This window comes from Mandrillus leucophaeus, unplaced genomic scaffold (assembly GCF_000951045.1).
Source record: "Mandrillus leucophaeus isolate KB7577 unplaced genomic scaffold, Mleu.le_1.0 Scaffold861, whole genome shotgun sequence".
NCBI classification, from domain to species: domain Eukaryota; kingdom Metazoa; phylum Chordata; class Mammalia; order Primates; family Cercopithecidae; genus Mandrillus; species Mandrillus leucophaeus.
Window position 1 is genome coordinate 650,541 of NW_012109375.1, and position 24,701 is coordinate 675,241.

The window sequence follows — 24,701 nt, forward strand, 5'->3', positions numbered from 1 at the left end:
ATATACTGTAGTTTATATTTCTTCCAGAATAATGTCCAGACTTTCCAATATGGCCTACAAAGCTCTGAGTAATTTGTACAGCCCATTTTTTTTTTTTTTACCACTTCCTCCCATCCCCCCAACCTATAACACAACTCTGTTTAACTACTCACACTTCTCCAGCCACTTTTTTTCATGTCTATGTATCTAAGTGTATTTTGTTTTTCTATTTTACTGTCTTTTCTTCTCTTTTCTGTTTAGTAAACTTAATGCTCATTTTTAAAAACTTAATGCAAATGTTGCCCCCACTTTGAAAACCTTTTCTGACACTCCTCATGCCTGGGTTTTATTAGTCTGTGAGTCCTCTGTGCTCCCCTGACATCACATATTTACTTTTATCACATTTATTATAATTGACTCTATGTTCATCTCTTCAATTAGACTGCAGGCCTCTCAATGATAGGAACCATATGTAATTGGTGTTTTGACGTCAAGGAAGTAGTGGGGAATGGTTGAGTGAGTGGATGGATCAACAAATGGACAGACAAATGAGTAGAATTGTAGTGCAGCAGGGCTTCTGGGCCTGAAGATCACTATAATCTTAGAATCAGAAACAGGAGAGTGTGGGGGATTGTACAGGTTTTGGTTCCACCTTCGTAGAGACTAGAGCTTGACTAGATGGTGGAAAAGTGGAATAAAAACCTTACCTGAGTCCTTGGCTGGTACTTTAAGAATGAAAGATAGAAAATTAGGTGGACCTTTTAGATTCCTTTTTAGTATTTTTGCAAGGAAAGGCTCATGGCCTAAGCATCGATCGTTAGGCCTTTGAGAGGAGACACCTGGGTTAGGTTAATAAGTAGCAAGCAAATGAAGCAATCACAGAACAAAAATGCCTCCCTTTCAGAAAAAATCTACTCCTGATCCAGTCGATCCAGTTGTTAGAGTTCTCACTTGGCTCCTGCTATTTCCTCTCCCTGAAACATGCTCCCTTTTCTCCAAACAGTTCCAAGGACCATCCTTTCATTACTTTCTGTCCAAACTCTTTGCCAATCATTAACCTTACCTTGACCATCCAGTGGTAGCCTGAATTAAATTGTTCTCTAATTAGTTTCTGTGTAGGCTTTACACATTTGCCAAGGTTAGTCTGTGTTGTGGCAACTAACAAACCCCAGGTCCCATTGGCTTTAAGATAATAAAAGTTTATTTCTCACACATGCACTGTTTACTGCGGGTTCAGTGGCCCTTCACAGTAGCTCCCTTCTAATCAGGGAACCCAGATCAGTTTTATCTTTTACTTTGCCAACTTAACACATGGGTTCTAGGGTTACTGATTTACAGACCCGTAGCCTGGAAGTAAGCAGTGCCATTTTTTATCAAGTCCATTGGCTAAAACTAGTCACATGGCTTCAACCTCACTGCAAAGGAAGCTGGGCAATGTAATGAAACACATGGACTATTTGGTGTCTGTCTCTACCCCTGTTAGATTATATGCTCCTTTGCTGTTTGGAATATGTTTCTCATCTTTTGTGTCCACGCCTTAGTACCAAGTTCAGAGGAGTGGCACTTAATATCAAGTTGTTGTTGCTTTTTCCCATAATAGGACTATTTCAACCAGAATATAATTTTTAATGGTGTTATAGGATGTGACTAAATATTATTAAGCATTTGAAGTACCTCTTAACACTTCTTTTTATACAAGTTAGCCCTTTTTGGATGTTGTCTTCCTTGGGTTGGAAAACCTTTTATATTTCATGCTCTATATCCCTTAAATTTATCTAGTTTTCATTCACCCTGGAAATGATAATTACCTGACAAAAATGCAGTGCATTTCTGAATGAAGCATCTCATTTGTATTAAAATATGATTATGACAGATTATTAACTCAAGTACATTTGAAGTATGAAAAAAAGATACGTTAAGTTTATTTTGTTAATAAGACAAACTGTGCAACTTGGAAACAAATTTGAAGGTTGGGTGATTAGTTTATGTCTTAACATTTGAGGATTTGCATGGATATAAAGGGCAGGCAGTTCCACTCTCCTTTTCCCTGAACTTGAGTTGACTTCTTCACATTCACTATGGCAACCTCAATGATCAACACATACAGGAGCTCTGAAGTGCATGCCAAAACTTTCCAACGTTAATAATGAATAGGTGTGAACTCCACTTTGCAAGCTTCTCTGAACAAGTCAATGCAAAGCTAATGTAATTTTAGGGTGTCGTTTCCTTCTCACAGTATACCACCGTGAAGGTCTAATCCCAGACAGCAACCTTTGTGGACATTTGCTTTTTCCCCCACTATACTACATAACTCAGCACCTTTGATCCCCCCTTCTTACTCTGACATTGACCAATGTAGCTTGATTTGCATCCTCTCAGTTTAAACAAAGTAACATTGGAAGGCAAATGTTGCTGGAGCAAAAGACTTTGGTATAATGCATCTTTTCCTTTAGTGAGGATGCAAGCCTCAGCTGCCCTAATATTTAACTGAAGCAGATCCCCATTTGCTTATCTGTTTAATCGCACTTTTATCTAGGCCAGCTGCTGCTCCTGCTGCTGCTATAGCCACTCCTAATTGGAAGGACGTTGCTCTGGTATCCTGGTGGTTTAAAACTGAGAGACTGCTACCTAGAACCTGCACCCACATTGGTATCTGAATCGGGCTGCTTTGTAAATCGCATTGTATGTTTTAGCATAAAAGATAAGCTTTCAGGATACAATTTTATTTCAGACTTCTACTGCTAGGCATTTTATCACAGTACTTTTACGTGAACTGAAGATTGATCATTGATTTCATAACCAAAAATGACTTTAGTTCTGCATAATATTACTTAAAACTCATAAAGACAATTTTATACTTGAGTAGTTATTATTCCTTCCATCTATTTGGGTCAGTTTAATGGTACATTAATAATTATTAATGTGAACTGGAATCTATTATGTGGTTGTATTCCTATTAGAGCCCCTGAAAAAACTTGAAATCAAAGCCTCTAAATATTATTTATCGTTTTATGGTTTGCTTTATTTTCTTTTTAAAACATTGCTGTATATCTGAGTAGTGAACATAACATTTGTGAAAGTGAACTTTCTCCAAAATGTGATCAGTCCAACCGTTTTTTAGTTGTAATGTCTCAGAGAAATAGCACTTTAGTCATGATGATAGGGTACCTTCAAAAACTGTTCTGGTAATTACTTTTCTGTGGCCCCTGTTGAGACAGGTGGTCTTACTGGACATTGATTTGTTTAGTCTGAATAGAACTTCAGATAAGAGACAAACCAAATTATGCAATAATGTATGAATTGAGAGCCACTTGTGTTGAAAAACAAAATAGGACTGAATCTTATATTTAAACAAGTGAAAATTGTTTAAATATTCACTTGAAATTTAAAGCTTCTGTGAAAATTGTTTCTCTTGCACCAATAATGTACATTGAGCTCTGTGCTGGCATTGAAGATGGAGTTCTGCAAAGGCTCCAAGCACCTCAGTAACACCACTTCTTAGAATTATATTAAGCCAGTTGGGACATGATGAAAGAATGCAAGGTATAAACCCCTTGAGGGTCCATGAGTCACCATGTAGAAAGGTTCTTGAAAGGGGAAGAATGTTTTATAGTTTGATCAATAGGAACCTGAGAAGTAGGCTGCAGGGTAAATATAAGTTGAGGATTAAAAACTTTTGGAAACTTGAAGAATTGAATTATAATCCTAAGAAAGTTCCCAGGAGAAAAAGAGAGATACAGAAAGAGACTTTTTCATCCCATCTCAACCAGCAGCCAACCTTTGTTCTAGGTCAGAGTACAGCCAAAATAGATTTGATGATAATCAGCCTTAATTATCTCAGCGCTATTGCAGAACTAAGGCATGAACAGAGTTTTCTAGAGAGCCAAGTGCCCACTATAGTAGTTTCGGGTGGATACCAAAAGGAAGTAAAAATGGGGTTGCAGGCTGCAAAACTTAGAGCAACTTTTCCATAGAATACTTCATATAAAAAGGTTTCTTATTCCATTTTCCCAGCCAGAATGAAGCTTTACTTTGAAACGTATGTGTATTTTCAGTGTTGCAGTTGGGTTTTCCTTTCTCTCCTTACTATTATTTTAGTGTCAGTGAACAGGCTATTGCATTAGTGTGGGTATGACAGTTTAGATTGTGTTTATAAAGGAGGCAGTCTGTTTAATGGTATAGCCACTGTCACAAGCACAAAAGCATAAATACAGGAGCCTGGCTGAGAATTTCTGAACTCAGCAGATTGTAACAGTTACTGATACTCCTTTGGCTTTTGCCTTATTCTTAGAAAATTTACAGAACCCTACCATGAAACATGATTAAATAAAAACAGACTTCCAGGAGCTACTGTTTATGTGGTACACTCAGCATGATCAGATCAGAGTACAAACAGCTCTATGCCATATCCATGAATGCAGCAGGTCTCTCCTTGGCAGAAGGTAAATGTGGTGGCCATGAGGACAGGAAGGTATGGCAGTGAGAAAGGCAAAGGGGAAGCCCTACTAAAGGACTCATGCCCTTGGAGTTGCATGCAGCGCAAAGCCCCTTTTCAGTTTTTCCTGTCTGGGTTACACAGAGGAGGCTTTGTGTAGAGCATTTCTTAATGCACCCAATCAGAAATATGACGGAAGTTACTCCTCTTGATGAGACACTAGAGGAAGAAAGCAGGAGATAATGACAAGGGAGGAAATAAAAGAGGGATAGGTGAGTAAGGTAGACAGCTAAGTCTAGTTTGATCCCAGTGTTGTACCAATCTTATCAGTGCCGTGTCTGGGTCTCACAACCTCTGGTGTTCTATGATGGATCCTCATTTATGCCAAGAGCTGGCTACCTGGCAGCCAAATCCTGCACAAGATACGAAGAGCCTGGAAATGCAGGACTTCTGTTCCTGGATCTGCTCCTCTGATGAAGAGGTGCAAGTGTCTGCGTAGCTACTTGACCACCGTAAATACCATTGTTTCCTCTTCCTGGAGGACACCCAGAGAACCCTCATAGAACATGGTGTGACAACTACTGACACATGGGGTTATCATAGGTTTTATGCCACAAACAATACATTTAAAGTATGTGTAAAAGACTTACTTCACAAGAACCTAAAAACACTTCTTTGGGAAGAATCAGAAAAAATAATTATTTTTGAATTGAAATTCAGGTGCACACTCATTTATGAACACTGAACCCAAAAGAGCTGAGGTCTCCCCAATTTTGGAGCTCATGTAGAAAGTTTTCCTCAGTCTCCTTGGATGGAAAACTTAAACTGCCCCCCTGTTTAGTGCTTCCTACAGTTTATGACTCTCAATTCAGGCTCTAACTCACCAGTAGGGGAATAGGGATATTCTGGTATATATAGGTCTTTCTGGGCAAACCAGTGAAGCAAGTCTCACAGCTGTTCTTTTAAGAACCCAAGTTCCCCTAACTTGGGTTCTAAGCCTGGGCCAGCCAAATGGCACTTGTATAGAACCTCTTCCCAAACCAGCGCTCTTGGGCAATCTTTCTTCTGAAACATTATGTGTTTCCAATAGGGAGGAAAAGAAGAAATGAAGTAATTTTTTGTCCAGGAATACTCCTTTGTAAAGGTTGATTTCAGGGCTAGCAAAGATGCCTTCATAGAAGGCAGTTATTTGTGAAAGCCGAGGTGATGGGGTTTGAAACTGACGAAGGGATGAGGACTTAGCTTTTCTTTTGAAGGTGACTTTCTGCCCATGGATCTTCCATTTCCATTAATCAGAAGTATTCCTTAAAAAAAGAAGAAGAAAAAAAAAAAAAGCTGGAGAGAAAAGAAAAACACAAACCAACCTCCTGTTCCATGCCCCAGGCAATCTTCTTGTGTAAAGCAATCTGTGGCAGCTAGTCAGGTGTCCTGGCAGGAGTTTTCCCCTTCAACTCTGGCTGGGCGCTTCTTAGAATCTCTTAAAGAAACATCCTGCAGAGCTCCCACTTAGGCCTGCTCTTTCTCTCCTGATGTCTCTCTGTGGCATCTTTTCAGATGCGTTTTTAGAAGATCATTTTGGATGGGGAAAGTATAGGCCTGGGCTTATGATGATGAGGGATTTCCTGTCAGTCTGGAGAAGCTAGAACATATATAAGTGCTCCTGGGTGTGGGGAAAGGAGGCAAAGACGCTGCCTACCAGTTTTCCAAGTGCTGTGTGCGCCCTTATCCCCAGAACGATCCTTTGCTCTTCTACCATAGCACGCATCTGAAAATCTCAGGGCCCTTATAACCGTTAGGCATTTACAGGGACTGAAATGTAATGAAGGAATTGTTCTTCCTATTTCTGGAGGTAAACGAAATACGAAAAGGAAATTAGCATTAGAATAAATCCTGACTCAGTTTTTTTTTAAGTTCCATCTTTAAATCAAACTGTATTTCTCCCAAAATTAAAAATAAAAGTTATGGCCACTTAACAAAAAAGAATTCACACAAAATGTTGTACTGTGTATAATTTGCGATTGTTACACTATGTACTACATAGTCAATGCAGTACCTTTGTTAGCTTAGTGTTTTTAGATTCTTAAAACAAGGTATATTGAAAGAAAGGTTACATTTATCTTTCTCTCATGCATATAAATTTAGTGCAAGCCCCTGTTTTAAGGAGCTTTATGTGGTAGAATTGACATTGCTTAATAAACAATGGGAAAAGTTAAGCATAACCTAGAAGTCATTTAAAACTGTGAGTCACTTTCCTGACAAGCCAATAGGGTAAGAGAACCAAGGTTGCAAAATAATTACTAGCCCAGCCTGAGGGACCATGGAAATATATTACAGGTATCAGTTAAGAAAACAAAGCAGTGGGTGTTTTACCACTCTGCAGAGAACAAGCTAAGGTTGCTAACCAAACAAAATAACTTTACACTGACAATGCCAATTTTTACATTTCTTTCAGAACAAGGGACACTCAAACTACCAGAGGTAAGATTAACATTTTAAATATTTTTTATAACCTTTGCATTTCAAGTTGTTTGCTAACTGAACCAGGTTTGAGCTTTTACACTGTTAAATGCGCCTTTTAAAATAAATAGAAATAAACAGAAACAGAGGGAACAACCAAGTGATTGTGAACAAAATGCAAAAATTAAATCCAAGGAATTTTCACAGTCACTGTCCGAAGGTCTTAGGTAGAGAAAAAATGTGAATATTTAATCAAAGACTGTGTATGAAATGGGACTGTAAGTACAGAGGGAAGGGTGGCCCTTATCGCCTGAAGTTGGCAGATGCGTCCCCTGTCATGAAATGTTGTGTCACTGCCCGACATTTGCTGAATTACTGAAATTTCGTAGAATTACTGCAAACTCTAACATTGTGCATCTAAGATTGTGGTTCCATGTTTCTAGTACTTTTCCATTAGAGCAGAAAGATGATGATTATCATGTCCTATTGATCAAATCAAGATCTGGTAACATTTCCTTTTAGTTTAACACAGAGTCTCCTAATGGCTTAGAAGTATGTAATCCATGTTACCTCTCGGAATAAAGTTACTTAAAAAATACAAAAAAGAAAGTTATTTAAAAAAAAAACAAAAAGATGATGGGATATGTAGGAAGTAAATAGCAAGTTGCGTATCATTAAATACTTCCCTGTTGAAAATACTGTCAATTGTGTTGTTCGATGTTGCTATGTAGAGTTCCCCAAAGTTATAAAATTTCAGACAGAAAAGATTTTAATGGTTCCCAAACAATCATTGCCTTGGCCTTCAACCAAAAATAACAGATTTCTTACCTGACTGCCCCCGCCCCCCGGCCCCGGCAAATGCCCATAGTGAAACATTTTTTAAAATCATAGAAAAATAAAATACAAACTATGTGTGATTAGTTATATGAACCAAAAGTACAGTAATTTGACAATTTCAAAATAACAATGACAAAAATTATGATTTGTAAATTGACATCTAACAATTAAAACCTCTTTTTAAAAGTGATATTATTATGTTTTTAATCTAACATCTAGTAAAATAATAAAAAGTACAGCAAAATATAAGAGGTGCTTGTCTCTACTTTCTGCTTAAGTACATAATTTGAACATACAGGATATCAAGAGTGTGATATAAAGAGGCTCATATGTACCTAATCAGTGCATCTGTTGACTATATTTTAGAACCTAAAGTCTAGACCAAGGAATGCGTAACAAGGTGGTCTTTTTTTTTTTTTTTTTTAAATAGGCCTTGTGAGTTTTTTTAGAACTAAAATAAATTAACCAAAGAGTTCCTTTAGTGTTTCATTGACAGGTAAGATTTTTCATTAGGGCTATCAGGGTTCTTCCAGCAGTGCCAAGGATCTTGCAAAGCAGCCTTCTTTCGCTTTCTCATGCTATTATTATATTATTGAGACAGAAACTTTGTAGAGTTCTGAACTTTAACTCAGTGTTACTTAACACTTATCCCTTTTAGATATATGTATTATTTTTCCCAAGGAACATGGTTTCATTTTATTTTAATTAAGTCATGTAAAATGGGTGTGCTTACAGAAAGAAAATATGCTAATAAGAAGTGGGTAATAATTTTCATGTGATACTAAATAATTCTCACAGGCAATTTTATACTTTTTAAATTACACGTAAGCCTATGATGCAAGGAATTAATTTTCACATTGATTTTTTAAGATATATAATATCAGTTTTTTAGTGACTTGTTTCACTCATCAATATAATTTTTATTTACTGTGTCACTGTACTAAAAATCTCTATTTTGTGTGGATGGAGGATTATAGTAAGCTCTGAGGCTAGTCAATCCATTTGGAAACTTGAGTTTGTTTTAAGGGAGCAGTATAGCAAACTAATATTAAGAAGCAGCTCTCACCCCATACCAGGTGTGTTCACTCTCCAAGGCAGATGATTGTATTCTGCTCAGGAATCTTCTCATAAGTAAATAATGAAGCACTTCTGTAATTTGTAAGCTCTGTGATTTTTATTTTTTCTCCTCTCCTGAAGACCTTCTTTCCCTCCATGTACCAGTTTATAGGCCTCCTCTGCTTGCCTTTCAATTGTTATGATTGTGAATTTTTTATTTTTAATTTTGCACTGTATTTGCAAGGTATGTCAGTTTTCACTAGTCGCAGGATCTGTGGGGCATCCATAACCCTACCTGGGCTGTTCATCTCACATCCCATTCTGGAGTGAACCTTCGGAAAGCTCCTCTGGCTCCAAGAAGCAAGTTTATCATTGCATACATATTTAATTACTTTAAATCCATTTTTAAGAGGTAAAGAAAGATAAGGTAATAGGTAATGAGGCAAGAAATAACTGCCAAGTACTTATAGAGTTGAGTTTATTTGATCCTTCCCCACACACACTCTTAGGTAAATCAAAGGAAACTGAGAAGGTCCTGGAGACTGATTCTCATGGTGGTGTGAGGCTGTAACTGAGAGCTCCAGGAGTGGCTGCTAGATATGTCCTCTCCTCCTTTCCCTTCTTTTCCTGCTGGGGACGAGGGCCTGTCCAGCTCCGTCCTAGACTTTTGAGAATATAGATTGGGGAGGGGAATATAGGCACAGAGATGACAGAATAACAAATGAAATTTGCACTTTAAAATTGTTCAAAATATGATCTGTTAAACATCTCCAGGTTTTTCAATATAAAATACTTTTTAGGTTCTTTTAAAGTATAAAAAAAAATCTTAGCCTCTCCAATTGCAGTTGGTTTAGGGAACTGAAAATTCCTCCTATGTTTATTTTTTAAATACAGCAGATCATAGTTTATTCCACTGCACGCCCTTCTTGTAGAAAGGTTTCTGTTTTCAGAGTGACTGATTTTCAGTGGATTTTCAGGAGGAAGAACCTAAAGTGTAAGTAGTAAGGCACCAACAGAGTAGAATTACTTTGTGTGAATTTAAACATTTAAAATAACAAAAAGCTAATAACCTATCACTTAATAATCCTTACCATGTGGCTGTAACTGTTCCAAGCATTTAAGGTAAATTAACTCATTTAATTCTCACCACAAAACCTGTGAAATAGGTGCTTAGTATTGTCTCCATTTTATAGATGAGAAAACAGACACAGAGATATAAACTTAACTGTTTGTGTTCAAACTGAATTTGAACTTAGTGAATATTATTCTAGAATCCGTTCTCTTAATACTTGCAATGTGTAGCCTATTTTAATTCTAAATTCAAGGTATGAGAATACAGAGTTGCTCTTGAAGTCAGGGTCCCCTTTTCACATTTTAAGTTTATAGTTCCTACATGGGACTAATTTAGGGATTCTAGGAATCAAACCAAAGAGTTAAATTCCTTTTTTGCGTTCCTAGTACTTTGATAGTAGAAGGTATAAGATCAGAAGAAAGACAACTTCTATTGTGCATTAAGAAGATGATGGGATATGTAGGAAGTAAATAGCAAGTTGCCTGTCATTAAATAATTTCCTGTTGAAAATACTGTCAGTTTTGTGTTGTTCGATGTTGTATATATAGAATTATATAGAGTTCCTCTAAATTATAAAATTTCAGACAGAAAAGAAGTTTTCTTTAAATTAGTGTTCTTTCACATTATCAGACATGAGTCTGTAACTTATCATGCTTACAATTTTTGTGCCTTGGCTACCAACAAATCTAGAGCAAAATTTTCCTTTCACTCACAATGACTCTTGTTATAACTTTTCTAGTGCAGCTATCCATCTTGCTCACATAGCTTCAATGCTGATTTTAATTATCCTAGCAGTCTTTTACAAATCCATGTTGAAAGTAGTTGGGGTAAAAACAAAAATCACATTTAAAAAATTTCTCCAATTTGCTTTCACCTGAGAACCCTGCAAGTCTGCTGGATATGACTTTGAGGCCCTTAGGAAGGCTGGAAAAAAAAAAAAAAAAACCACATTTCATCCATTTAACTTGTGAATGAAAACAACAGAAAGAACCCTGAGAGAAATCCATGGCTAATGTGTGCTTAGCACAGCCAAGTGTGCTCTGAATGAAACCAAGTCTTCACATACAGATACAAACCCCAACACATACAAAAAGAAAATATTGCTTTTATGAAAATCTAGATTGTATGATAGTCATAGACTAAGCATTTCATCCAGTTGCATAATAAAGAAGTGAAATCAAGCCCTTCTTAATTAGTGAGATTGCTGTAGTTATTAGGTGGGAATGAGTTTAATGCTTAAGAAATAAAATATGTAACCATGCATTTTCATAGATTTAAAATCTCTTGTTTTGTATCTCATCTGTAATTTTTGTAATGCAAAGTTGTTTTCTTACAGTTTTATTTTCTATAATAAGAATTCATTTTTATGATTCACAAACTGCATGTCTGTTTTGTTTTTTAAAGTGTTCAGATACAACTGGTCTGTAATTAAAACACTTTTCTCATTTAAGTGTTGGCTAAAATCAGAGCTTCAGATCTTTGTTTTGAGGTTGTATACCTTCTTCAGTCTGGTCTGTGAGGCCCCATAAATAGCTGAATTAGAGTTTTAGGAGATCAGTTTAAAGCTATTGCTCATATGTCTTGGCTGGGAACGTATTCTAACCAAGGTGGCTGCTGGGCTTTGTTCTCTCCATCGTCACTATGACCTAAAAAATTTAGTCCCAATATTTGGAGTTGGCAACCAAAAAGATTTTTTTTTCTTACTGTTATAAGGTACCAACGACTTATCAAGTGTAATGATATACAAGTGGAAGACTTACTAGAAAAACAAAAAGGTTAAATTGTAAAAATAAACTTTAAAATCATACTCTAATCAAATTTAGTCATGCTTTTAATTGGAAAATGTGCAACATTAATTTGCTTTCCAAAGTGCCAATAGCAATATAATTTAATAGTGCAAAATTACCAACACATAATTTGTTTTGCTTTGTTTTACTTTTCTGCACAGAAACGGACCAATGGACTGCGAAGAACTCCCAAGCAGGTGGATCCAGGTGTGTTTCTGATTAAACCTCCCATAATCATGGCTTCAGCTAAGTGCTTATGAAAGTATATGGGAATTGCTGTGGAAAGTCAGGCATATTGTTGGCCTTTGTTCCTCATAATTTGGTGACCAGGAGGTCACGGTCTAACGTGTAAATCATTCACAGGATGAGTAACTACCAGCAACCACCAGCCTTGCACTGTTTCCACAGTCAGCAGTTGAGCTGGTTATTTGCTTACTGAACAGCCTCAGGGTACCTGGTTAATGCTCACATATCCAGCACCCTCCCTGTATTCCTTTGTAAATCCAGTACGAAAACCAACCATCTAGCTGGCACTTAAAAATTACTGTTTTCTTAGTAAGTAGGGGAGAGGATAAACCAGGCAACTGGTACCCACCCCCCATTGGAGAAAATTTTTTTATTCTATATCAATACTATTTTATAATAGCAGCATTTTTAGGGGGACTTTGTGACAAGTTTCCTCTCAAGACCAATTATTTGCCTGCAGAAAACGTTCAGTTGTTTTCTATTTAGCATTGTGAGATTTGCCCTGTCATTATGTTAGCATAATTATTTTTCATCCATTATGCAATGCCTTCCTTCCACAGTTTAATTACCAAAGACTTTTTATGTATGTGATCCTTTTGTTGTGAGTAAAAGGTATTCACAGTTAAAGGATTCCAAATACACAAACTTGATAATACACCAAGGGGAACATGAAAAATAGAGTAGCTTTGCTGGAAAATAACCTGGACTATGTGTTTCATTTTGTTTTCCCATCATAAGTGGTATTCAGCTAGTTGTAAAGTTTAGTTTTCAAAGCATTATAGTTTATAACTGAAACCACACCCATGGTAGCCTTGCCAATTTATGAGCTGTTTAAGATTTATAGGAGCTTTGTTGCCTCTGGCTAGAAATTGCCTCACTTGTGTCCTGAGACTAATTTAAATCTTTTAACTACAGAACATATTTGAAGCCATTAAAAAAAAAACAGGGGTTCTGGTTTACTTTTTAATAGTTCTGACTTTCCCAAGACAATATCCTTTGCAGAGGACTCCCTGCAATATTTCGAAGTGACTTTCTCTATTATATTTAGTAGGGATATATGACTGTGAACATAATATTTTTGTCTTATTTTGTGTGAATTATAGTATTGCTATTTCAGAAAAATTACTTAACCTTTATAAATTTTATTTTTTAAATGTATTTTGTCTTTCTTCACCCCTCAGGGAAATGCATTTTTATATTTGTAGTGTGTCAATAGGAACATATTTGACTCAACAATTTATAGCCAAAATTTTCTAGAATCCTTTACATTATTTAGATTAGTAAATTCACAGATTATAAATATGGCAAAGTAGAACAACAATAAAACAAATTTATACTCCTTTATCCTAAAGGTGATGGCTTTGCATAGGTACAGTTTTTTTTTTGTTGTTTTGTTTTTCTATTTGTCCAAAAACTTTAGAACTTCATGAAGAATAAACTTACAGGAGAAATGCTGTTGTATGTTATGTTTGTAAGAACATAGGTGGCCGGACGCAGTGGCTCACACCTGTAATCCCAGCACTTTGGGAGGCTGAGGCGGGTGGATCACGAAGTCAGGAGATCAAGACCATTCTGGCTAACACGGAAACCCCATCTCTACTAAAAAAAAAAAAAAAAAAAATTATCCAGGCATGGTGGCAGACATCTGTAGTTCCAGCTATATGAGAGGCTGAGGCAGGAGAATGGCGAGAACCCAGGAGGCGGGGCTTGTGGTGAGCTGAGATCCTGCCACTACACTCCAGCCTGGGTGACAGAGCGAGACTCCATCTCAAAAAAAAAACAAAAAAAACAGATTATAGGTAATAGTTTTCCATTAGGTATAATAAATGTATGTGAGTGTAATTTTCCTTTTTCCATATTTTTGGAAATAAAGCAAACACTTGATGATCTTGCCTGTTGAAGCTGCTGATATAGTAAGGCTATTTCTTCCCACAGCTGTATTTTGATTTAGGCTTGACTTATGTATTTAAAGTTGCTTGACTTGTGCATCTTTGCCTCTTTCTGCTGGTTGGTTGCAAAGCTTCTTTGTTCAAAGTTAACCCTTGCTTGATGACCAGCGTGCCTTGATCCTTATGTGGCTATTGTTTAGAGATTTTCAGGCAAAATGTTTAAACAAGGGATCAGTAAAGTTGAGTCTGCATAGACAAACTGCTTCCACGATGCATTATTTACTGTTAGTATTTCTACCATGGAAGTTCATTTGATTTTTTTTTATCCGATAGTTAATTTACTTAACATCTCCAAGTGCCAATGCATGACTTTGTAGGGCCTCACTTAAAGTGGCTTATAAAAGCAACTAATTAAAGAGTTTAGGAGGCCAGGTGTAACCACCTCACCAGGTCCAAATTTCAGAGCCATGTTCAAAGGTATATTATATGTAGTCTCCATAGCCCTTTTGCGTTGGAAAGGAACTTAATGCATAGTCTAATGGGTAGTAGGTGCTTAATAAATGCTACATGAATAAGTGATGATACAGTTTTTTATGTATGCATTGGCATTCTTTCTTTTTAAATTACTCCTGCTGATGCACTAATGAAACACGGTATAGTCTAGTGGTAGGAAGCATGGCTCTGAGCCATGTTGCCTGGGCTTGGGACAGGCCTTATCTGTTTCCTTGCTGTTTGAACTTCGGCAGTTTGCCTCCTCTGTCTGTGCCATAGTTTCCTCATTTGTAAAAGGAAATTAATAAGAGGACCTACCTTACAACGTTGTTGTGAGCATTACGTGAGCTAATATATGTAGGCCAGGCATGGTGGCTCATTCCTGTAATCCTAGCACTTTGGGAGGCCAAGTGGGAGGATCACTTGAAGCCAGGAGCTTGGGACTCTGGTGAGCTGTGATGGCACCGCTACATTCCAGCCTGAGTGACAGAGCAAGACCTTATCTCAAGAAACAGAAGAGCGTGTAAAGTACTTTCAAAGGTGCCCAGTATATAGTAAATGCTAAGTATAGCAATTCCTATATTAACTAGTTTATATTAGAGCATGTTCTTTAATATTGGACATTTTGTCATGTGAAGGAGAAAAATATTAAACAGACCCTGAATTTTATGATGAATTTCTGTTGAAACAAAAAACTACATACACAGTCATTTTCAGATTTGTTGTTATTCCCCATTAATCTAATGGCATTCATGATCTTTTGCTTATGTTTACCAATAAACATAGTCAATTGTGATAGTTGAGAGTTTTTTTTGGTGAAATTATTACTGTTTGCTATTGCAATAAAGAAACAAAGAAAAACTCCCAATATTGAAAACATATATTGTGGGGTTTATTCAAATCCAAGAAAGAGGTGAACTATAGGTTTGCATTGTAGCTCGTTAGCACATTTAAATCATTCACTCCTTATTAATAATTGTGATTAATCTTTATTGACAATATTTGCAAATGGCTTTGCTCCTTATATTTTTGTGTCTTCTATTGTGTGCTAATAAATGTATCAATTTATAATCTTGACTTTTATAAATATAGTAATGTATTAGATGCAAATTCTGGTAGCTCTTTTGAATTTCTTAAATATAGCAGGGAATTTTCATCAGTTTGTACTATTCTTCTTAAGACAGATGTTGGTATCAGGAAAATAACACTTGTAACAGACATATCAATTATTTCAGGAACACAGAGGTGCTAGGCCTTTTTCAAGAACATGAGATCATAAATCTCAAGAAAATCTGAGCACTGATGTAATATTTTTCACCTAAAGTGGCAGTCAAGGTCAAAGTTACTAATTAAATTTTAATTCTGAGCTTTAAAAACTTCCTTTTGTCTCAGTGCAGGAGACACTAGATTAATTTCAGTTTGCATGTGGCAAATCTGTATACCAGGGCATGTATTGTTTTCACTGGGTCCATGTTTTTAGGTTATTGCAAAATTGTCTTATATTTGTGGAACTCATAGCATCCTGCATTTAAGCCTGCAGTCACTAGCTTTTAAACACTTCAGGCCATCATTCTGTGTTGTGCTGCCTAAAGATTATGTGGAGTAGATGGGAAATGTTTAAATAGCTTACACCCTTTCTGATCTTAAGTTACTCTTGTGCTTTGTGATAACCTTGAGTAATAAATGAATAGATAATGGTCAAATTGATAAGAGTCCTTTCTGACAACTCTTGTTTTTCAGATGCTCATTGTTAAACTCTTGATTACAAAGAGATGCATGTGGCTTAAAAAAACTGTCTTTTCTTATTCACCAAGGAGGCATCTTACTATTTCGTAGCAGAGACATGTTCAAAGATGGTCACTTCCTCTTTCAGGTGGATAGGATTGACATATAACGCCATTCTTATTTGTTCTTGTGTGAAGAAAGGAATCTAAGAAATCTTTCTTTCATTACCAATTTCATTTCTTAATGTGACATTAAGGACAGGATTGTCATTAATTATAAAACATGGCCCCTTTCCCCAAAGAATTTATATTCTTCCTAGGAAAAGAATAGATACAGACACAAAGTTCTGATTGCATAAATGCATGTCTGTAAATGTACATATAAATTTTTTTAATGTTATATACTATTTTTATGCAGATTTATTACTGTATAGCAGTGTCTTAAAATAGTTTGAGTAGTATGATAAACATCTGAAAAGATCTAGGATTACACAATACATACAAGAAAGCAAAACAAATTGGGAAAGATAAATGTCTCAAATTGCTTTTAAGCTGGGTTACATATGAATGTTTTCCTTTATATAAATAAAAATTTTTATACTGGTTTATTGTATTGAATTACAATTTAATACTATTGTTTTTAGTGTTTTAATTTCAAAGGATTGTGAAATGCATTCCAAGTGTAAACAGAATTGTTGCTTTCTTTTAGATTTGCTTTTAAATGTAAAATCAATATGCTCAATAGAGAAATTTTATATTTTTGTTTCCAAATAGAAAACATTGAGAAAAATAGCAACACAGTGTTTTTAAATGCACTTATCTAAAAATACATTTCATCTCTTTTCTTTTTTATGAGGGAGACAAATGTATATGCCTGAAGGTTTTAGTACATGAGCTTTTGTCTATAATAAATAACAAAGTTTCTATAGATTAAAATATTTCCATATTAATCAGTCAAACCTGCTTCTGTCTTTTCTATCACCTCCAAAACTAATTTCTCATCAAATATAAATCCTAATCTAAATATTGGGAGCATCATTGTAAATGTGTAAAAATATATTTCACATTGAAAGAAATGAACTTGAAAAAACTGGGACAGTAAACCCAGTGATTAAGATTCATTGCAGAGAAATGAGAAATCCAAGCTGTGAACAAATGCTGAGGAGCATGCTCTGGTTTTTAAAACAGCTGACTTCTTTTCAAGCTTCTATTAAACCATGGACAATAAGACTAGTTTGCACTAGGACAGTTGATCTTCTTGTAGTTATTTTCAGGATACCTTTCTGATTCGCTTTACCGCGATAACAGATTTCTGAAATGAGCACCGCAGCCCCTTGCTCACATCTTTCTTGGTTGGAGGAGGGTTTATTTCTCCCCTTCACGGCTCATTCTGAGTTCACAAAGGATCACTACTGCTGTTGTCTGGCAGGTCTGTGCATGCCTTGCCAAGCCCGACTTTTATACTGGTCAGGCACCTTCAGAATCAGAACAAAGGTGAGGTGAATATCTGGAGATGTGCATGGGGGTGCTTTTAGATGGAAAATATACATCAGTAATATGACTACTGAAATAATAGAATGTTTTAATTATATTTAGAACCTACTCTGGGCCATTTATGCACTTTTAACAATTTATATTATTGTAGTAGTTATGTTTTAGAAGATAAAGTGTGTGTCTATTAAATATTTAGAAGAAAATCCTGAAAAAGAAGTAATGAACCTAGTGAGTTACTTCGAACATTTATCACAATAAACTGTTCCCTACTTACAACATCAGATATGGAGTGGACTTCCTTTGCCATAGGTATAGTTATGCTGGTTGAATACCATTCCATTTCAGGAAAGGGAGGATATGCCATGTAATGCAAAGTAGATAAAGAAAATTCAGTAATTTCTTATGGGCCAGCAACCTCTGAAAGGCAGATAATTTTGTTTCAGCACTTAGGTCTGAAGTAACTTAAATGAAAGGAATCAACTGGGTCAAAACATATTGACTTTCTATAATAATATTTGATGCAAATGATATCCAATTGATTTCAGGAGAGGACATTGATAAAGTAATTCTTAATCTAATTTATGATCTTATTTATACTACAGTTCTGTGTACAAATAGCAAGATTATTATCAAATTAATTAGAACCCTGGAGTGCTATTTGTGCAATTTCTGTCAAAATGACTCATATTGGCAATTAGTTATCTTTCAGTTTATTCAAATAAAGTTGATTTCTAAATTTTTAATTTGAATGAAAATAACAACTTAGGTTCTTATAATTGTTTTTATGGATCATTTTTCTTTTGAGACTCATTCATTTTCTTCTGTGTAGGTATTAGAAATATGTGGAAGTTCCTCTGCCTTTGGGGAACTTGGAATTTTGCTGGAGAGTTAAGACATACAAACATAACATGTCAAAGTAATATTGTATAGTACGTGATGAACTACCAAAGTGTGTCGTGTAGGTTATGAATGATCTGGTTGACTGTGAAGGCAGATGAGGGAGAATTTTTTGCAAACTGAAGGGCACAGGACAAGGAAACAAAATATCTAAAACAGACATCAGTAAAAGTAAATTTACTAGAACTACATATGTTTGAATGAAGTTATCAGTCTGTTCCTAGGTTTGGATCCGTTCAATTATATACCAACCAATATGCTTTTGATTACCAAGTGACAAAAACCCATTTCAAACTAGCTTAGGAAAAAAAAAATTGAGAGTTTCCTGACTTAGGTAACTGGGAATTCCAAAGCATTTTGACTTCAGGCAGAGATGGATCCAGGGACTCCAGCTGATCTCATTAGGGTTCAATTTCTTTTTGTGTCTCAGTTCTCCTTTCTCCTCTGTTGGCTTCTTGTCAACATGCACCTCACAGAGGTTTTTCTCATGTGGAGGCAAAGTTGTCGGTTAGCAACTTTCATGTACATTGTCCCCACAGCTGGTTAATTCAGAGAAAATAAAACACCTTTTCTCTCAGTAAATCCAGCAGAATCCCAAGGAGGGCTTTAATTGGCCTGGCCTAGACTATGTGCTCTTCTCTGAAGCAATCACTGCAGCCAGGGTGCTCTGTTGATTGGCCATCCTGGCTTCTGTGCTCACTTCTGAGATGGGAAGTGGGACTGAATTAGCTTGTCCACATGGAATTTGTTTTCTGTAATTCTGTTTACAAATGAATAGGAGAGAGGAAAGAGAAGCTTGGTTTTCTCAGATTATAATGTACATCTATTATTGTGTGCAACAAGTTTCAGACAGTTTTCATCCTTGGGCATACTGTGGCTAGGTTTTCCACCTCTCCTACCTTGTCCTTTTTCCATATATAGGATCCTCTGATAGTTCTCTGGTATCCAAAATGGTTGATCTGGAGAAGTGAACCTAAAATAGGAACTGGAGATTCCGAACAAAGGTTTATTCCAACTGGAAGCTTTTAGTTTGCAGTGATAAAAGAAAACAATAATTTTCTTGCCACGTATTTGATCTTCTTGTAGCCCTGTCATGGTACCTCACTGTTTTTAGATAGTGATCATCCTTTTTTCTACTGTTGTCTACTCACATGTTAGTATAGATTGGTTTATCTGATTAGAGAACCGAGGAAGCAGAACCTAACACAGCATGTTTTGTGGGGACAGAATTGAAGAAAGGTGCCATCCTTAAAGGAAAGGTCAGGGTAAGAATGTGGGAGAGCCAGATAATACAGCTCTTAAGGCATTAAATTTAAGTCACAACCTGCTTCACAGCAATAAAGGAGTAATGAGGAAAGAAAGAGAAGGAAAGATATTTTTAAATTTTATCTGTATTAAACATAAAACATATTCATGCATAACAGCACTTTTAATCTCCAGCGGTAGCCCTGCATGGTAGTATAGAACGAGGGTTCTGCAGTGGCACAGATCTGGATTTGTGTCCTGCCCCTGTACTAACTAGTTATGTAATCTTAGGCAAATAAACCTGCTTATCATCTCTAAAATGGAAGTAATAGTAGCAGCCATCTCCTAGTATTATTATGAAGATTAAACGAGACAATAAAGTATCAATCAAGTTTAGCACATACTAAGTGCTCTGAAAATTATGATGGTAGTGGTGGTTATTGATACATATAGATACCTGTATTTTCTATTTCTATGTAACAATTTACCATGAATTTAGCAGCTTAAAACAACACACATGTGTTATCTCAGTTTTGGTGAATCAGGAATCGAGGCATGTCTTAGTTGGGTTCTGTGCTTCAGTGTTTCTTACAGTACTTCACTTCAGATGTCAGCCAGGGCTGGATCTCATCTGAAGGCTCAACTGGGGACAGGTTCACTTCCAAACTCACTTATACTGCTTTTGGCAGGATTCCATTCCTTTTGAACTGTTGAACTGAGGGCCTTATGACCTAGAACACTTGGCCAGAAGCTGTCCTCAGTTCTTTACTACATGGACCTAATCACCATGGATGCTTGCTTCATCAGAATATGTGCACCAAGAAGGTGATAGGGTTTTCTTGCAAGGTGGACATTAAAATGTTGTATAATATAATCACATAAGTGACATCCCATCACCTTTGCCATATTCTTTTAGCTACCCACATTCAGGGAAGGGATTAAGTATGTTAATACCAGGAGGCGAGGATCACTGGGGTTTTTCAGCAGAGGGAACCAAAGTTCTGAGAGGTTAAGTACTTCAACCAAGGTCACACAGCACTGTGTGGGTGCCAAACTTAATTGCAGCATATTTGGCTTTAGAGACCTTCTCCTTCTAGACACCTTCTGTATATTTTATTTATGTCAAGCTTTGGACAGAGAAAAGCTTATTTCCTGTGGTCTAGCTACAGTTCTGTGCAAATTAGCAGTGGGATCTGGTCTGATTTTCAGAGTTCATTAGTGACTGCTGTTACCAAGCAGATTTATGGGTGATTTTATTTTATGCATTGTTAATTTTGAAAATGTTAATCTGAAATTGCTACAGTATTTCAATTAATTTGGGCGATTAAAACTTAGCACCAGAAGAATCCCTACCAGAAGATAAGGCAGCTAATTAGAGGTTCTGAAACAAACAACTGTAGACACTGGCACTGAAACACGCCATGTGGATGACACCCAGCAGAACTCACTCTGCTTAACAGTTTGGAAATGGAAAGAATAATTTCTGGCAGTCTAAATATTAAACTTGAATGCAGTTGAATTTTTTAAAAGCTATTTTAAGGAGTTAACTATTTAAATCAATGTATAATTTTTAAATATCATGCAGTTCTGAAAAACTACCTTCAGATTATTTTGCAGTGTTGGCTTTTGGATAACTGCAGTGGTGACAGAAATACAATAGATATTTGTCGTCCAGGTATTATTTTAAAATGAGGCAGCATGCACTTTTTAAAAAATAACACTTGAGCTTCTTTGCTAGAGTTTTGCATTTTGAAAAGTTTATTGTAAAATATTCGGGAAGTATAAGGAAGTATAGGAAAGTTCTCTGGACAAATTACCTATAATCCTCTCACTCAGCTAATCACCCTTTATACTTTTGTTATACACTTTTTTCCTCATATGTTTCTTTTTTATGTGCAGCCACATGTTTATTAAATGCCTGTGTTTCCAGTTTGATATTCTCCTTTTATCACTTAATTTTGTTTAATTGAACATATTTGTTGATTCATTTATTCTTTCAACTGTTTGACAAGTATACTGACTTTGTGTTAAGTGTACAAGAATGAACAAGATGAGTTTTCCCTCACACAGCTCCCTATGTCCTGGAGCAAATGTAATGGTGAAGATTTGAGATCAGGGAGATACAGAGGGTATGCTTGAAAGAGGCATAGACTTTACATATGTGGGCATTGGGAAATGATGTCTAACCTGGAATCCAGGAGATAAGCAGGGATCAACAGCATCTGAATGGAGAGAAGAGGGTTGCAGGCAGGGGGAACAACTCCAAGAAACGCCCTGAGTTGGAGAAGGCACAGGATGGTTAGGGTTGGAGCGGGAGAGCCATTCACGAAGAGAATGGAAGGAAAACCAAGGCAGGATCTTGGTTGATGCACATCAAGGAATTGGATTTTATTCTGAAGAACAGATTGAGCCTTTGGAAGGTTTTATCCAGAGGAGCGACATGGGCAGCTAGGACTGGTTGAAAAGATCATCCTAGCCATACTTGAATCTTGAATCACTAAATATTGTTCAGAAAAAAGGAAGTGGGTTTTAGTATAATTTATTGTTGAACATTAGTCTTTCTAATTTTTGTTTTTATAAATGCTTTGAGGAACATCTATGCATGAACATACTTTTCCATATGGCTGATTATTATTTAACAATGGCGTCATAGAGGTGCAATATCTGGGTCAAAGCATATGAACTCCTAGATTTTGGATGTAGATATTGCCAAGTTTACCTTTTAGAAATATTACATTGAATTATATCCCCACATATTATTTGGGAATGAAAATATGTCTTATTTTATGCCCACCAACCTTGTATTGTTCTTTTCACTATAAGTCATTAGATAGGAAAATAATAGTATCTTACTATCATATCATAGTAGTTGATACCATAACATGAACTTTCTTGATTTTTAGTGAGATAGATTATTTTAATATTTTTGGCTATTTGTGTTTTTTTCTGTGAATTATCTATTATGCTTCCTCCTTCTTTCTATTCAAGATTTGGTGCTTTTCTAAATTACTTGTAAGAATATATGTGTGTGTGAGAGAGATATCAATCTTACATTTATTGAAAATATTTTTACATTTTTTTCTGACTTATTTGTTTCCATATAAAGTTTTAAATTTACCAGGGGTCAAAGTTACAGACATTTTATTTATGGTCTCTTTTACTCCTTTTATGCTTAGAAAGTTTTCCCTCCTCTGACTTCTATTAAGCACCTACTTCTAATTTTATTGTTTAATTTTTGTAGCATCTGGCCGTTTAACTTATTTTTAAGTAATAACTTATTTTACTTATTTAACTTATTTTTGTTTAAGGAATAGATTTTAATTCTGTAAATAATTCCAAATGTACACGAAAATGTTTTTCAGGATTTATATTACAAGATTTTACGGAATTTAAATTTATCTTTTATCTTTTTTTTTTGAGACAGAGTCTTGCTCTGTTGCCCAGGCTGGAGTGCAGTGGCGCGATCTTGGCTCCCTGCAACCTCTGCCTCCCAGGTTCAGCCAATTCTCGTACCTCGGGCACCCAAGTAGCTGGGATTGCAGGCGTGTGCCACCATGCCTAGCTAAGTTTTTGCATTCTTAGTAGAGGCAGTGTTTCACCATGTTGACCAAGCTTTTGGCCTCATGTTATCCTCCAGCCTTGGCTTTGCAGTGTGCTGGGATTACAGGTGTGAGCCACTGCACCCAGTCTAAATTTATCTTTTTTGTTGTTGCATAACAACCATAATTATATTGTGTACTTTTTGTTTTGTACTTTATTATACACATGGCTTGCTAAAATTATAAGTTATCTTGTGCAAAGCATGTTACAATACATGTTCTGTATAGCTAGGAAATTACATTTTAAACAAATGTAAGTACTTAATATTGAAATAATCAGCTTTTGTTTTTTTGTTTTTTTTTGTAAAATATGACAAACTAAGCCTAACTTCCCCAAGGATTTTTAGAAGTAGGAAGAAAAATATTGTGTGGCTCTGCCTTTTGAGTTCAGAGTAGCTCCTCCCATTGTTCTTATTTCCTTTTGTACATATATGTCTCCCTTAATTTTACAAAGCTTCCTCATCTTAATTTATTCTGCTGCTCCTGGGAGTGAGACTGGAACTATTATTTTAAAAGAGCTTTAGTTTTAGTAATTTTTCATCACAGTATGAAAATTTCAACTTGTACTTTATTTGGAGTATGCAGTAGATATGTTCTCATTTCAAAAAGTGTGGAGATTCTACACTTTCAAGTTCCAATTTGCAAAGTCTTATATGTCATCATGGAAATATTAGGTGTTTAATAAATAGACTTTCTTGGAGAATTCGGTTGTAAGCAGGTAGAATAATGACTTTGGATTCCTGCCTGTCATGTTGCCCCTTATGATCTGTTCACAGAACATGCTTCTGGATGTCCAGATGTTAACAGTTGTGATCGTAGCTACCTATTATATTAAATGCCCCAACAAAATTGTGTGATGTCTTCAGTTCAGGACAGAGCTTTCCTTCTTGGGAGTACGAATTACTCTTTCAGTTTGTCTAGAGGACATGAACATGATAAGATAAACAAAACATGAAAGTGTACATGTATTTCTCTACCTCCACCTACCATTGTAGGACTAACATTACAGCTTTTCACTCCCAGAGGAAGAAACTTTGCCATTTCAAAAAACTGAAATGCCAGGCTTTGGGGATCTCAGATTTAAATACTTTGTGCATCTTTCATTTAAATTCAAGCAGTATCCAAGAACAGAATCTGGCCAATGATTTTCAGAAAACGAAATGGCAACACCTTCTTGGAATCTCAGACTGTTCAAGGATTTTTTTTTTCTAGCAAAACAGGAAGAAATTGGGGAAAAAGCATATGGACTCAGGTTGAGCATATGATGTATTTTCAACTCGAGTCGGCACTTTACTCATATTTGTAGTATGACTTAAAATTAATTTGGGTGAAGCACTCAGATTTGAGGGAGGAAAAAAGTCCCTATTTGGGACTAAGTCAACATTTGTGGCATCTCATTAATCGCTGCCTTATGTAACTGCTTTCCCCACCTAAAGAGAAGCTACTGGGATGAGAAAAGTTTATAATATTAATGCCAAGTACAGATCTTGCC

The 24,701-nt window shown here is 36.0% G+C and overlaps 1 protein-coding gene across 4 annotated transcripts in view; it reads left to right on the forward strand.

Annotated features, from left to right (window-relative positions):
* Positions 1-24,701, forward strand: part of VAV3 (vav 3 guanine nucleotide exchange factor) — a 408,117-nt gene that overhangs the window by 293,081 nt on the left and 90,335 nt on the right. For 3 of the 4 annotated variants that reach the window (XM_011968871.1, XM_011968873.1, XM_011968874.1), the window contains 2 exons: positions 6,867-6,892; positions 11,785-11,830. In XM_011968871.1, coding sequence (XP_011824261.1) covers positions 6,867-6,892; positions 11,785-11,830 — 72 coding nt within the window. Of the gene's footprint in view, positions 1-6,765; positions 6,893-11,784; positions 11,831-24,701 lie in introns of those variants that run through there. The other variant, XM_011968875.1, reaches the window with a different exon arrangement.